The sequence below is a fragment of the Peromyscus eremicus genome, chromosome 5 (assembly GCF_949786415.1).
Source record: "Peromyscus eremicus chromosome 5, PerEre_H2_v1, whole genome shotgun sequence".
Classification (NCBI taxonomy): Eukaryota; Metazoa; Chordata; class Mammalia; order Rodentia; family Cricetidae; genus Peromyscus; species Peromyscus eremicus.
Window position 1 is genome coordinate 39,826,494 of NC_081420.1, and position 13,167 is coordinate 39,839,660.

The following is a 13,167-nucleotide window of genomic DNA, read 5'->3' on the forward strand; positions in this document are numbered from 1 at the left end:
GCCTGAGTTTGTTCTTGCCCCTCCTGGTCTTGTTTCCATGGATACAGCAATGATGCTGATGGCGATTGAACATAAACACCATGCTGATGCACTTACTGCTTTACAGAAGACAGTTCTTTATACCTTCCATCTCTATACTTTTTTCCATGAGGACACCCAAACAAAGGGCAGCATTACTCATTTCTGAGACATGATATGGAGCATCAACTTAGATGCCTCTCTTCCCAGATCCTCTTTGCCACTCTGTACACACTCATCCCTCAAGTATTGAACTAATAGAAAATTGGAGATACTCCAAAGAACTGTAATACTTGTCCAAATGGGATTGCTTTCCAGGGAAAGTCAGGTGGCTTTTCTCTGTCTCCAAATCTGAATTGACCTTGGCAACAAATAACACATTGATTAATTGGGTATGACAGTAGCTAGCCCATTCCCTTTACTTCAGTGGGATAGTGTGATTAATTGTTGTCCCCTATTACTTCATGAGTGGGATATATTAAAGGAAACCACATACCCCTACTTATGTGCCTTTACTGACCATGCCCTAATAATGTTCTCCCAAGAAAGCATCATATCTCACTTCTAAGCTTAGGCATTTTCCTTTGGATTCCCAACAAAGGCACAGTCTAACATTTTGATTTTCAGGGCTCATCAAATCAGTGATTTTATCAGTCAGTAATGCTGTACCCTATAAATGACAAGCAGCCTACAACCTCATACTATTGTGAAGTTTTACACGTAACATCCATTCTTCCGTTTTCTCTTTCTGTTTAAATTGAAGTGAGGATTAAAACACAAATGAATTCATGTTGCTTCCACTTTTACAAATCATAGATAACTTTATGTGGGAAACCTAAATATATTTTCTTCCACTCTTTAGGATTCTCTGCTGTTCACAAAGTTTATCTCCAGATTGCTTTCAGATTCTTCCAAGCACATGTAACACTGGCACTGGCCCTGTGACAAGGGGACATGTGATGTCCTCTTTGTGACCTGACTCCAGCCACGATCTTTCATAGCTAAGTGCTGCCCACAGGTCACAACTGTGTCTCCTACCGTTTCCCTGAACCCCCGACTGTGCTGTCTGTTAGCCTGCTTATATCATCCCTCTGTGCTGAGAACACCTGAGAGATGCTTTAGTGCATCAGCTACCTTCCATGAACCTGTCATGGAATGCTCAGAAAATGACTGCTGAGTAAATTATTAACTGAGTGTTATGGTTGCAATGTTCTATATAAACCACAGAGATGAACTGAAAGCATAGATATTCTGGTTGTGCTCTTTCCTTAAAGTGCTGGGAAAGTCAGTCCACTTTGGAATACACATTCAGGAATGTTTACTGCATTTCTTTGCATGCACGGGGGTGGTAAATTTCCAAGTTCCCATAGGTCCAGTGACTATCATGGACTACCTTTAAAGGCGTCATCAATGTGGCTAATTTTTAGTTGCATTATCTCTGTAACGATCTTTTTTTGATTGTGTATTTTTTAAAGGTGTACTTCTTATTTCTTTGAGATACCAATAATGTATATTGAAATGAAGAATCTGTCGCTGTTTCCTGAATAGTGTCACTCCTGCACTGAAAAAGTTATCTATTAAAATCTATTCAAGAAACTGCTGTAGAAACACTTATGTGTAGATTTTTATTCATTTCTTTTTCAGTTTAGTTATTTTATGTATATGAATATATGCTCGGACAGCACTTGTGTCCCTGGACCTGCAAAGGTCAGAATTGGCATCAGGTCTCCTGAAACCGGAGTTGCATATGGTTGCTAGCTTTGATGCGGGTGCTGAGAATTGCAAGAGTATCAAATGCTCTCAACCAATGAGCCTATTCTTCAAACATGCATGTACAATTTAACACGCTTTCACAAGCTCCTTACCCCCGCCATGCTGGAACTGATCAATCCAGTGTGTGTGCGTCCAGCTAAATGAGGGATTTTCCTGCAATGATGTGGTGGAGGCTTACACATATTCTAGAAGCTGAGGAAATTCCAAAACTTTAGAAATAGAAAGTTCAGGATTCACAAAAACTCCTTTGTGACCACCCACTGTGGATTAAAATTTTGCCTTTCCAAATTCATATATTCATCATGTCAAGAAGATTATTTGATTTCTTTAAAAAGTATTTTTATATGTAAATTGTATTTTGTGCAATATAGGTGTATTTTAAGGAGTCAATGAACTAATATGTGTAGTACCTAGGGAAGTGCCCAGCATGCTTTAAAGAACCATTTTCTAAAATCAGTTATTAGTGTTAGTGTTTAGCCTCGTGTCTGCTTTATCCACAATTCTCATATTCCATGGTTTACACTGGATCTAGGGAAGGGGAAATTCACAAGAAATGAGATCATGGTAAAGAAGGAAAGAGAGCTCCATCCACAAGCACTGTAGTCACTAGAGGTCACACAGCTCAGATCGAAGTTCCCAGTCCTTGGAGGAAAAACACACAGATTGTGCAGAAGCTGTGGGAACCAGAGCTTCCTCCTCCAGGCTACAGTGCAGGTGCCCCCATCTCCTGCTCTGCCTGTCCTGTGTAATGAGCAGCTCTGGCCCAGGGGCAGCACACACTGTCCACATGGCTGATGAAGCCATCCTGGATTGCAGGTAGGAAATGATAGACCATCTTCTACCTGAATCCTGCCACTTCCCTCTCCCAGAGTGACAGGGAGCCCACATCCCTGTCTCCTGCATCTCTGCCCTCCACAGATTTCTTTCCACACCAAAGGCAGCTCCACCCCACCATGACGTGGCGGCACTCACCATGCAGTCTGTGCAGCAGCTCGGGGTGGGTGTCCTCATGGCACCAGCCAGGCCCTGTTTATCAACCTGAGACCTGAACTCAAGAGAGGTGTCAAGATGTCACCATCAGGAGTTTGGCTCCATCAGGGGAAAAGGCTCCTCCTGCACATCTCCATCCCTGAGGCCGCTCTGCCTTCTCCCTGGTGCCCTGTCATTTCCTGAACCCAGAAACTTTCTGATTATAATTATGGTTTCTGTGAGTAAGGAGAAGGAGGGGTCGGGCATTTGAACTTAACTCTGGTCTGTCCTTATGCCTCAGTTTACCTCCTTAACCAAGAACTGCTTTGGAAGAAATATCTGATACTTGAAATGATCACTTTTGAATAATTTTCAAGCATATTCTTTATTAATAACAAAAGATCATTTAGTGCTACAGGCAGGGGCTACGGTCAGTGTCATGTTTAGGACAATCACCAGGGACTGTGGGAGCCTCTGGGCTCTTAGTACTGTGTCTGCTGCATGCTTTACAGGCAGTCCTGAGTATTTTGGGTTTTTTTCTGTACTTTTTTTTGCTATTAAAGTTTTATACAAAATATTTTGATCATGTCATTCCGTTCCCCCAACACCTCCTGCATCCTCCCTATCTCCCTATGCAACTAACTCTATGTTTGCTCTTTTGTGCTCTCTCCCACAAAAATAACAAAACAAAACAAAAGAAATCCTCAAATAAAAGATAACGAAAAGAGTCAAAATAACATAAAAAGCCTAAACAAAATGAAACAAAAGTGTACAAAACAAAACTGTGGAGTTCATTTTGTTCATTTAGATAATAGTGACCCGCAAAACTCCTACAGCTGGTAAACTCTTTCAGCAAAGTGGCTGGATATAAACTTAAATCAGAAAACTCAGTAATCCCTCTAAATACAAATGACTAACAGACTGAGAAATAAATCAGAGAAAAAACACCTCTCACAATAGCCTCAAATAACATAAAATACGTTTTGAAAAAAATTAATCACATAATTCTTTATTGATTCCTTGGGAATTTCACATTGTGTACCCCATCCTGCTCACCTCCCAATCCTTCCATTGCTGCCCCTCTCCCCCGCAGCATCCTCCTCGAAGAAATCCCCTCAAAATTAATTAAAAACAAAACAAAACAAAAAAACTTACTCCTTCATCCTTCCCACCTCTCCAACACCTCTTCATTCGCCATAGTGACACTGGGAGCTTCAGTGTGTCATGCAGTGTACCCTTTTGTCCAATCAGCCCCACACAAAAATGCTCATTCCAGGGAGCCATCGGTCTGGGCAGGACCTCTGGCCTCTGGCACACCATCATCCCTGGACCCTCACTGAAATTCGTCTCTGATATCCTGCTGTTGCCCCATCTCCTGGAGATCCTGTGGTTGTTGTTCTACAGTACCGGTTCCTTCAGGTTCTCCAGCTGATCATAGATGGGGTAGATGTAAGGGTGGGCCAACCCAAGGCCCAGGTTGTGGGTCCTGGGTGGTAGCTGAGCAGTCAGTCTGGGCCACTGGGACTGGTCCCTCAGGCGAGGGGCAGAGCCAGCTCTCCTCGGCCCGTGCCATCGGTGCCAGCTCTCCTCGGCCCGTGCCATCGGTGCCAGCTCTCCTAGGCCCGTGCCATCGGTGCCAGCTCTCCTCGGCCCGTGCCATCGGGGCCAGCTCTCCTAGGCCTGTGCCATCGGTGCCAGCTCTCCCTAGTGCAGTGGTGGGGGGCAGCTCTCTGAGAAAAGGTGGGACCAGCTCTCCTGCTGCTGTGTTCAGCAAAGGGCAGGGTCAACTATCCCAAAACAGCGAAAGACAGGGCCAGCTCAGCCCAGCCCTTGGATTTCAACACCACATTGTTCCGATGGCCACCTGTGGGGGTCATTGACCTCACCACAGACCCCAACTGCAGCAGGACTGTGGACACAGACATTGCCCTCAGTAGCAGCTCAGGCCCAGAGGTCACTGTGGCCCCAGTGGCAAGGTAGGCCACTCAGATCACCATAGCCCTGGAGGCAGCAAAGCCCTCAGAAAACTACGTGGTCTCAGATGGCTGACCAGACCCCAGCTTCCCCTTGGCGCTCAGTGGCAACAGGAGCTATGGACATAAACTCAGACCCTGGCCACTGCTGGGCCACAGGTAGCATCTCGGGCCCATAAGATACCATGACCCCAGGTGGCAGAGCAGGCCACTCAGATAGGCATCGCTCCAGTGGCAGACATCAATATGGCCACAGGTTGCCACCTAAACCCCAGGGATCTATGTGGCCTTTGTGGCAACATGGGGCATAAACATCCACGGAGACCCCAGCTGTGGTAGGACCACAGACCCAGACATGGCCTTAGCAGAAGACTAGGCCTGGATGTCACCATGGTCCCTACATCAACGTGGCCTTCAGACACCATAGGCCCCAGAACTCTGGCATCAGCATGTCCTTCAATGATAACAGGAGCCCTGGACATCACCATAGACCCTGGCTGCTGTAGGGCCACAGACCCTACATGGCCCTCAGCTGCAACAAGGGCCCAAATGTCACCATGGCATCTTGTGGCAACACAGGCCACGCAGATCTGTATGGCACCAATTGCAACACGACCCTTAGACACAAACATGGCCTTAACTGGTGGCTCAGACTCCAGGCAACCTTATGGCAAAAGATGGCAACAGGGGTCATTGATGTCAACACAGACCCCAGCACCTTTAGGACCATGGACCTAGACATGGTCCTTAGCAGCAGCCTAGGGCTGGACTTCACCCTGGCCTTGGGTGGCAAGCAGGCCATCCACATCATCCACTTCCTAAATACATTTGCTTCTCCAGTTCTGCTTCTTTCCACAGCACATGGACAGTTCTGCTTCTCTTTCTCTCCCATTTCTTCACCATACATATATTTACTCATCATAATGGCATCTATCTGCACAGCACCATGTGGGCCTGTGGATGTCTTCAGCCAGCCAGGACTGTAGGACCCAGGGTTGCTGTGGAATAATCCCTCTGTACACTATGAACATGTGTTGCTCTCATTGTTAATAAAAAGCTGATTGGTCGATGGCTAGGCAGAATTTCAGGGGCAGAAAGAACACTGGGGAGAAGGGCAGAGTAGGAGAAGGTGCCATGAGACCCAGAGCAAGCAGTATAAAAAATATATAGATGAGGTAAACGAACCTTGGGGCAGCACATAGAATAATAGAAATGGGTTGATTTAAGTTATAAGAGCTAGGTAAAAACAAGCCTGAGCTATTGGCCAAGAATTTATAATTAATATTAAGTCTCTGTGTGGTTATTTAGGGATTGGCTGGAAGGACAGTCTAGACAGAAAACCACACCTACAAAAGGTTCACAATGTTCAGTGCCACATATGTTCATACAGAACAAAAAAAAAAAAAAACCTTCTTTAAAAAGGTTCCAAACACAAAAAAATGGAGCCAAATACAGTTTCCTAGTCCTACAGTCTCTCATGCAGCCCATGGTACATGGAGGCATCTCCCAACCACTGGCTGCATGATTGAGCCACCAGCATGAGCCCTGCCAACAGAACATGAGCTAAGCCACATGGCAAGTTTAAGGTTTTGCTCATGCAGACAGAAAAGATTATAGATATACATTGAAGACAGATGCAGACCATAGAAAGCTTTAAATGGGTTACAGTGTGTTTAAAAATGTACAAAGGCTTGGGAGAGAAAAGAGAAAAGATAAAAGATGTTGACAGTCATAGAAAAAGAATAGTTTAAAAATAATAAAGTCCTTACTGAAGGAGTAAAGTAATATAAAAAATAAACTGCTTGGAGATATTGGTTTGTGGAAGCTTCTAGATTAAACCAATCTATATATTTTTAAAATGTCATGACTTTTTTAAAGTCAAAGGTGTGTTGCTTTGGGCAAGAGGTTATACGTTTGTTCCCCCCTGAAAAAAAAAGTCAGTGATTTTGTTTTGGGTTGAAGAAGTTCAAGTTTGATGGAGGAAGACACCCTGAAAATCCTGGCTACAGACATAAAGAAATAAACCTAGAAAATCTATAAGACATGTGATATATATTTTACCTGCTCAAACATAAAACAAAAAAATCGTCTTTGGCTGACTTTTGTACAACACATAGTATATTTGAATGAAAACAGATATGTACATTACCTTTAATAGTTTATGTATTTTCAGAACAAGGGAACAAGACATCATTGAAAACAAATGACCTAGGTGGTCTAGCATCTCAGAATGCATCTGCTGCAGTTTTCTCAAAGTTCTGCTTCCAGAACAACTTCAAGGCTGCTGACTGAGATGGTCCAGCCTCACAGACTACTCCAACCAAGATTTAACTATTATCCTGATTTTCTCAAGTTCCCCCAAAGATTTCAGTGCCCCTAAACAACAGGAAGCAGTCTAGAGAAAATAATGCCTACATTCATACCCAAAGGAGGAGTGATGGATATTTGTTATCAACTGGGGTGGGGGTGGGGGTTTACAAATTGTAATTGGCCATGGTCAAAAAATTAAGTAAAAGAGTTAGATTTAAGGATCTCTTTCTGAAGGAAAAAAAGGGGATATAGAAATGATGAGATTAAAAAGATAGATAATTAAATCTACTTTAATCCAAGAAGCAACTACTAGTCTTAAATATTTTAAATTGGTTTAAATTTTTGTACAGTGATTCAAATTAAAGGTTATTTTTGTTAGGATATGTTATACATACATTTCTACTCTTGTTTAATGTATTGTACCTATACAACTCATTTAACAATATAATACAGATTTTCACTCCTTGAAAATTATTATTATAAACTATTTAGGATAAGAAAGAAATACAAAGCCGGATGGTGGTGGCACACACCTTTAATCCCAGCACTCGAAAGGCAGAGTCAGGCAGATCTCTGTGAGTTCAAGGCCAGCCTGAGCTACAGAGTAAGTTCCAGAAAAGGCGCAAAGCTACACAGAGAAACCCTGTCAAAAGAAAGAGAGAGAGAGAGAGAGAGAGAGAGAGAGAGAGAGAGAGAGAGAGAGAGGGAGGAAGGAAGGAAGGAAGAAATGCAGATTGGTAGTTAGTCACCAACTACAACCAAGCTTATAGTCAAGTTACATGTTATCAAGGTCAAACAGAAATATATTTTAGATAGATAAGTAGTCTTTAAACACTTCAAATATCAACAGAATATGGCATTAAAGATGTTTTAATACTACAAGTCTTTTTATGACAATGAGAAATGTCTGCTCCTGGCAGTACCAATCTACATCAGAGAAGATGATGGGCACTGAAGAAACTCTTCTTTGTGGCAAAAGTTAGCCACTGGACAAGAAATTGATCTTGCCTCAACTCCTGAAAGTATGCTGTCCAAATGTGTGAAGTGGGACCCAAAAGAAAGTGAATGCCAAACTTTACCAAGACAAGATGGGACAGTCCTTCAAAATTCCTGCTTCACAGAAAAGTCTGTCAGATATTCTAGGTCTGTAGGCCAAAGATGAATGCCCCAGTGTTACAGAGGAACCTTGGGTGTTTGTCCAGGAGGCCAACTGTTTCTGTCATTTCTTAGTTTTGGAAGTTGTTGCTCTGCACTTCCTGTTAACTCAGGTAATATCATATCCTTCTCAGGTGTCTGACAGAGTTGAAGACTGGATAGTTATAGTTATAGTCTTCCTTGTTATCAGATTCAGAAAAGAACTCACAAAACAGGTGTAAAGTGTATAACTTTGAGAGACATAAAAGTATAGTTTGGGGTTGGTAATATAAGTTAGGATAGAAAGTGAATTAGGTACAACACTTTGGAGTCACCACTATAGAACAGAAAATGGAATATTTTCTCTGAATTTGCTAAATGCAAATGGACTAGAATTTGTGAATGTAATTCTTACCTGATATTTATTTTTAGTGTACATAATTTTATTACATTAAAGTTAAAATCCTTCATTGTTAATTAGACAAAAGGAAGGAAATGCTGTGGAATAATCCTTTTGTATACCGTAAAGATATATTGCTCTCATTGTTACCAAAAAGCTGATTGGCCAATGACTAGGCAGGATTTATGGGGCAGAGCGGCAGAGCAAATGCTGGGGAGAAAAGTGGAGTCAGAAGATGTGCCATGAGACTTAGAAAGAGCAACGTGAAATATATAGATGAGGTAAATGAGCCTCAGGGAAGTACATAGGTTATTAGAAATGGATTAATTTAAGTTATAAGAGTAGCTAAAAAACAAGCCTGAGCTATTGGCCAAACATTTATAATTACTATTAAATCTGTGTAGTTATTTGGGGATTGGCTGGTAGGACAAAGCTAATTGGCAGTCTAGACAGAAAACTCCACCTACACAGGCTGGCCTGTGGGTGTCTTTCACCCACCTGGGGCTGAGTAGCACAAGGCAGGCCTGTGGATATCTTCAGCCAACCAGGATTGTGAGGACCCAGGCTGACCTGTGTAATGCATTCATTTTTATTCTGAAAAATAACACAGAAATTGTATCATTCAATGGGAGTCACTGTGATATTTATGCATTGCCTCTGTCATGTATTGACAGTGTGCTTCTATAACTCTTTCTACTACCAGAAGTGGTGATCATAAATGATCCTTTATACACACAAGAGAATATCAGCTATTTCATGGAGGAAGGCAAGATGGAGGAAGGGACACTTGGGGCTTTGAACTTTCTTCAGCCTCATTATTAGCTAAGCACAGTCATCATTTGTTGAGTGTTTATCCACCACTACGTGCTGAGATACTCTTAGTAGATACAGTATTATGTGCACCTAAACAAAACTATCAAGTTTTATGTTTTGTGTGCTGAAAGGATAAATGGACATTTATCAATGTCTGATCTCTCCTACTGAGGGTGACAACATTTAGTCAGATGTCCATCTCTCTGAATAAGTATGAAGGGGCTGATAACTGCATAACCAAGTGTTAGAAACTCTGGAACATATAGTAATTTGGAATAATTCTCTATGAAGAAAGTAAAATATAAAGAAATGAAACAATCTGCCCAGTAGAAAAAAAGAAAACAGAGCATCAGAAGGAGGATACTCTGAGCAGCTCTCAGCTCAGGGGGAGTTCTGTAGAGAAGCTTGGCCTTCTGAAGGTAGAGGACATGCTGGTGGTGCTTGTGGAGAAGAAATACCATGTAGCCACTGGACCCTCCCATGGCACCCTGAAACACTGCATCTCTCAGGACCATGAGGGTGAGAAAAAAAACATCTTATTATCCAGCTTTCTGGCAGAAAATAGCAATAATTGTTGCCTTTTTTAACCTGTGTTATGTTCACACTGTTGATACTTTTAATGTAATATGGTAAATTCATGCTGATCAAGAAATTGAGTATCCAAAAGAAGAGCAGTGAGGAAAGAATGTGCTGTGGAGTCTTCAGTGTGAACCTCTGCCACCTGGAGTGTCTGGGGCTGATGGTGATGGCCTGGACCACAGTGAGGAGACTGCTGGTGCAGATGGAGAGGCCCCGGGATGCTCTTGCCAGGTAAACAACAACTTTACAACTGGTGTCATCTAAGAAGTTTCCAAAATTAAAGGCTTCTATAGTCTTTGGCATACCTTTCGAAAGAAGCATTATGATGTTTGTGAGTGCCAAGTGAGCAAGAATGAGGTGTATAGGTTTCTTCTCTGTTTTTTGGAACATGTGCATGTAACTCACAAAAACTGAGACGTTCCCCATGGTGCCAAGCCCTGTGAGACAGAGGAAGACTGTGCCCTTCACAGGGTCCAAAATCATGCTTATATCTGAGGCAGAAATACTTGATCCTGCAAACACCTTTTTGAAGAAATTAGTAAATCATGATAAGTATCAGAAAAAAAAATCTTTTAAAGCCACTCAGTTTTCTGGAGAATAAGGTAATGATATATATTATTGTTCAGATTTATTGACCCAGAATTTCCTTGAAGACTTGTTTACAGAAATCTAAATTTCCAAGCTATGTGTTTAACTTAATTACCTAATCTCAAAATATACTAGTAACAACAAAATCAAGATGTTGACACAAAAACCAGTTGTAGATCAAGAGGATAAAGCAGAGAATCTAAATACAAACCAATGCAGCTTCACCCAAAACACACTGAGGAAAATGTAGCCTCAGACAGAAGGCAGAGGCTAGATCCATATTCCTTATACTTGACCAAAAAAAGTGAAAACGTGTTCAAAGCCATGATGTAGGAACTTAAGCACTGGGAATGTACAAAAAAAGCTCAGGGAAAACATCTCAGGGCACAGCAGGATCCTAAGAGTAAGATCCTCTCCCAGCCTGCTCTGAAGACAGCCTGCACTAATCACAGACTCCCGACTCTCATGTGACCTGTGTTGGAAAGGCAGAATAAAACAGCCACAGAGCCACCCTGAGTATACAATCAAATCAACACACAGGCAAACCAACTGAACACTTCTGTAAGAAGCAGCAGAAATGGCCAAAGAACACAGGAACAATGTTCTCTAGTTTTAGCCACTGGGAACAAGGCCTTTGGGAAAAAAAATCACATTATCAGCAAGCGGCCCCAAGGAGGATGCCATGTAGGAACCATGGGATTCTGTTATGGAGGGTGTTCAAAGGAAGACTGGACTCCCAGTGAGTGGCTCTGGGACCTTTAAGGGAGCCTGGAGCAGTTCTAGATGTTTAGAAGTTTATCATGTGGATTAAAAGATTAATTAGGCATGGTGTTATAAAACAAAGACATGTTCAAGTAAGGGATTCATAAAATTCTATTAAAAAACAAATAAAGGACCTGGCACCCTCTTTTGGTCTCTGCCAGGATAAGTCCTGAAAACAGGGCACTTAATAGCAGGCAAAGCACACAGAGATATTTAAAAATAAAATAAATCTTACAAAAATAACTGGTTGGCACATCCCTGGTCTGAATTGATCATTCACAGGAACGGTCAGGGTGGCACTTTGCAGCTGCCCTGTGACATCAGGAGCAACAGTGATTCCAGGTGGCTGTGTAGCTGTTTTATCCCTGCCTTTCCCAACACAGGTGACACCACAGGAGACTGTGAGTGTTGCAGGCTGTTCTCACTGAAGTCTGGGAGAGGATCTTGCTCTTCTAACTCTAAGAGCTTCCATCTCCCTAACTAGGAATTCATGTCAAATGATGGGAACTTTCTACAGAGTGAAAGAGATCAGGATACTCGATTCAAACTTTGGGATTTGTGCATGTTTTATATTCTTGAAATGCAATTCTGCAAGCCTCCTGCCTTTCCTTTGTATAAAGTATTAAATATTGTTGTAGATCTCTGTCCTGAGGGTCTCTGACAACATGAACTATGTAGACTAGGCTTGTACCAGGTAGATACAGGCAGCCTCACTCTTCTAGGAATATCAGTTATTGCCTTTCATCTCCCCTGACAAATGGAGTCATTAGTACCTGAGCCATTGCATTATAGAGAGCAGACACTGCTGCAAATTCTTAGCACATAATGAAACACGCTGCAGCATTTATAGCAATTGCAGTAGTGTAAATAAACAAGCTTGAAATAAAAACCAAGGATTTAGTCGGAGATCAGAATGTACTAAAAGTGTCCACACTCAATGCATCTCAGAGACCTGGTGGACTTTTCTGTTTTCTTCAAAGCTTTTCTGTCTGTCCATCTATCTGGGACTGCATGCTTCTTTCCAGCACTCTGTTCCTTTCCACAAACTTCAATGATCATATTTAATAAGTGATGTCTCTTTTTCTGAATGAAATGAACACTGTCAGAGGAAGAAGGCACCATAATATTACAGACTCTTAGAAAGTCCTTTAGAAAAGTAGGGGTTTTTTTCCTCCTTTTTTTTTCTTTATTCTTCTCTCATAAAATACATCCTGACCACAACCTCCCCTTCCTCCACTCTTCCCATCCTCCACCTCTCCTCTCCCCCATATCCACTGCACCTCCATTTCCCTTCAGAAAAGAGCTGGCCTTCCAGGAATACCAACGAAACAAGATGCAATAAGACTAGGCACAAACCCTCATATTAAGGCTTGAAGAGGCAGCCCAGTAGGAGGAAAAGAGTCCCAAAAGCAAACAAAAGAGTCAGAGACACCCAACTTTCTCACTGTTAGGAGTCCCACAAAACTCCTAAACTAAACAACCATAGCATAGATACAGAGGACCTGGCACAGACCCATCACAATCTCCGTGATGGTTGCTTCAGTCTCTAGAAACCCCTGTGAGGCCAGGGTAGTTGATTCTTTGGGCTGTGTTCTCCTAGTGTCCTTGACGCCTCTGGCTTCCAGAATTGTTCCTCCCCATAGAGAACTGTGCATCCTAGTCTTGGATCAGCATAGGACTACTTATCCAATAGGTATCCTAGGGGCCTGGCGCCCATGGAGTCTCACTTGGCAAGGATTGACCCAGGATCAGTAGACCCAGGACAGAATGGGAACTTACAAAATTCCTGCATTTTGCAAGTTCTTTTCTCTCTCTTTATATATTCTTTGGACAGTTTTTCAATTTTAC

At 42.3% G+C, this 13,167-nt stretch overlaps 1 protein-coding gene across 1 annotated transcript; it reads right to left on the bottom strand.

The window, feature by feature from the left end:
• Window positions 1–9,554: 9,554 nt before the first annotated feature.
• Window positions 9,555–10,452, bottom strand: LOC131911295 (putative vomeronasal receptor-like protein 4). The gene is given in 2 exon segments (XM_059263280.1): window positions 9,555–9,920; window positions 9,922–10,452. Coding segments are annotated over 2 exon segments (897 nt in total).
• Window positions 10,453–13,167: the final 2,715 nt, after the last annotated feature.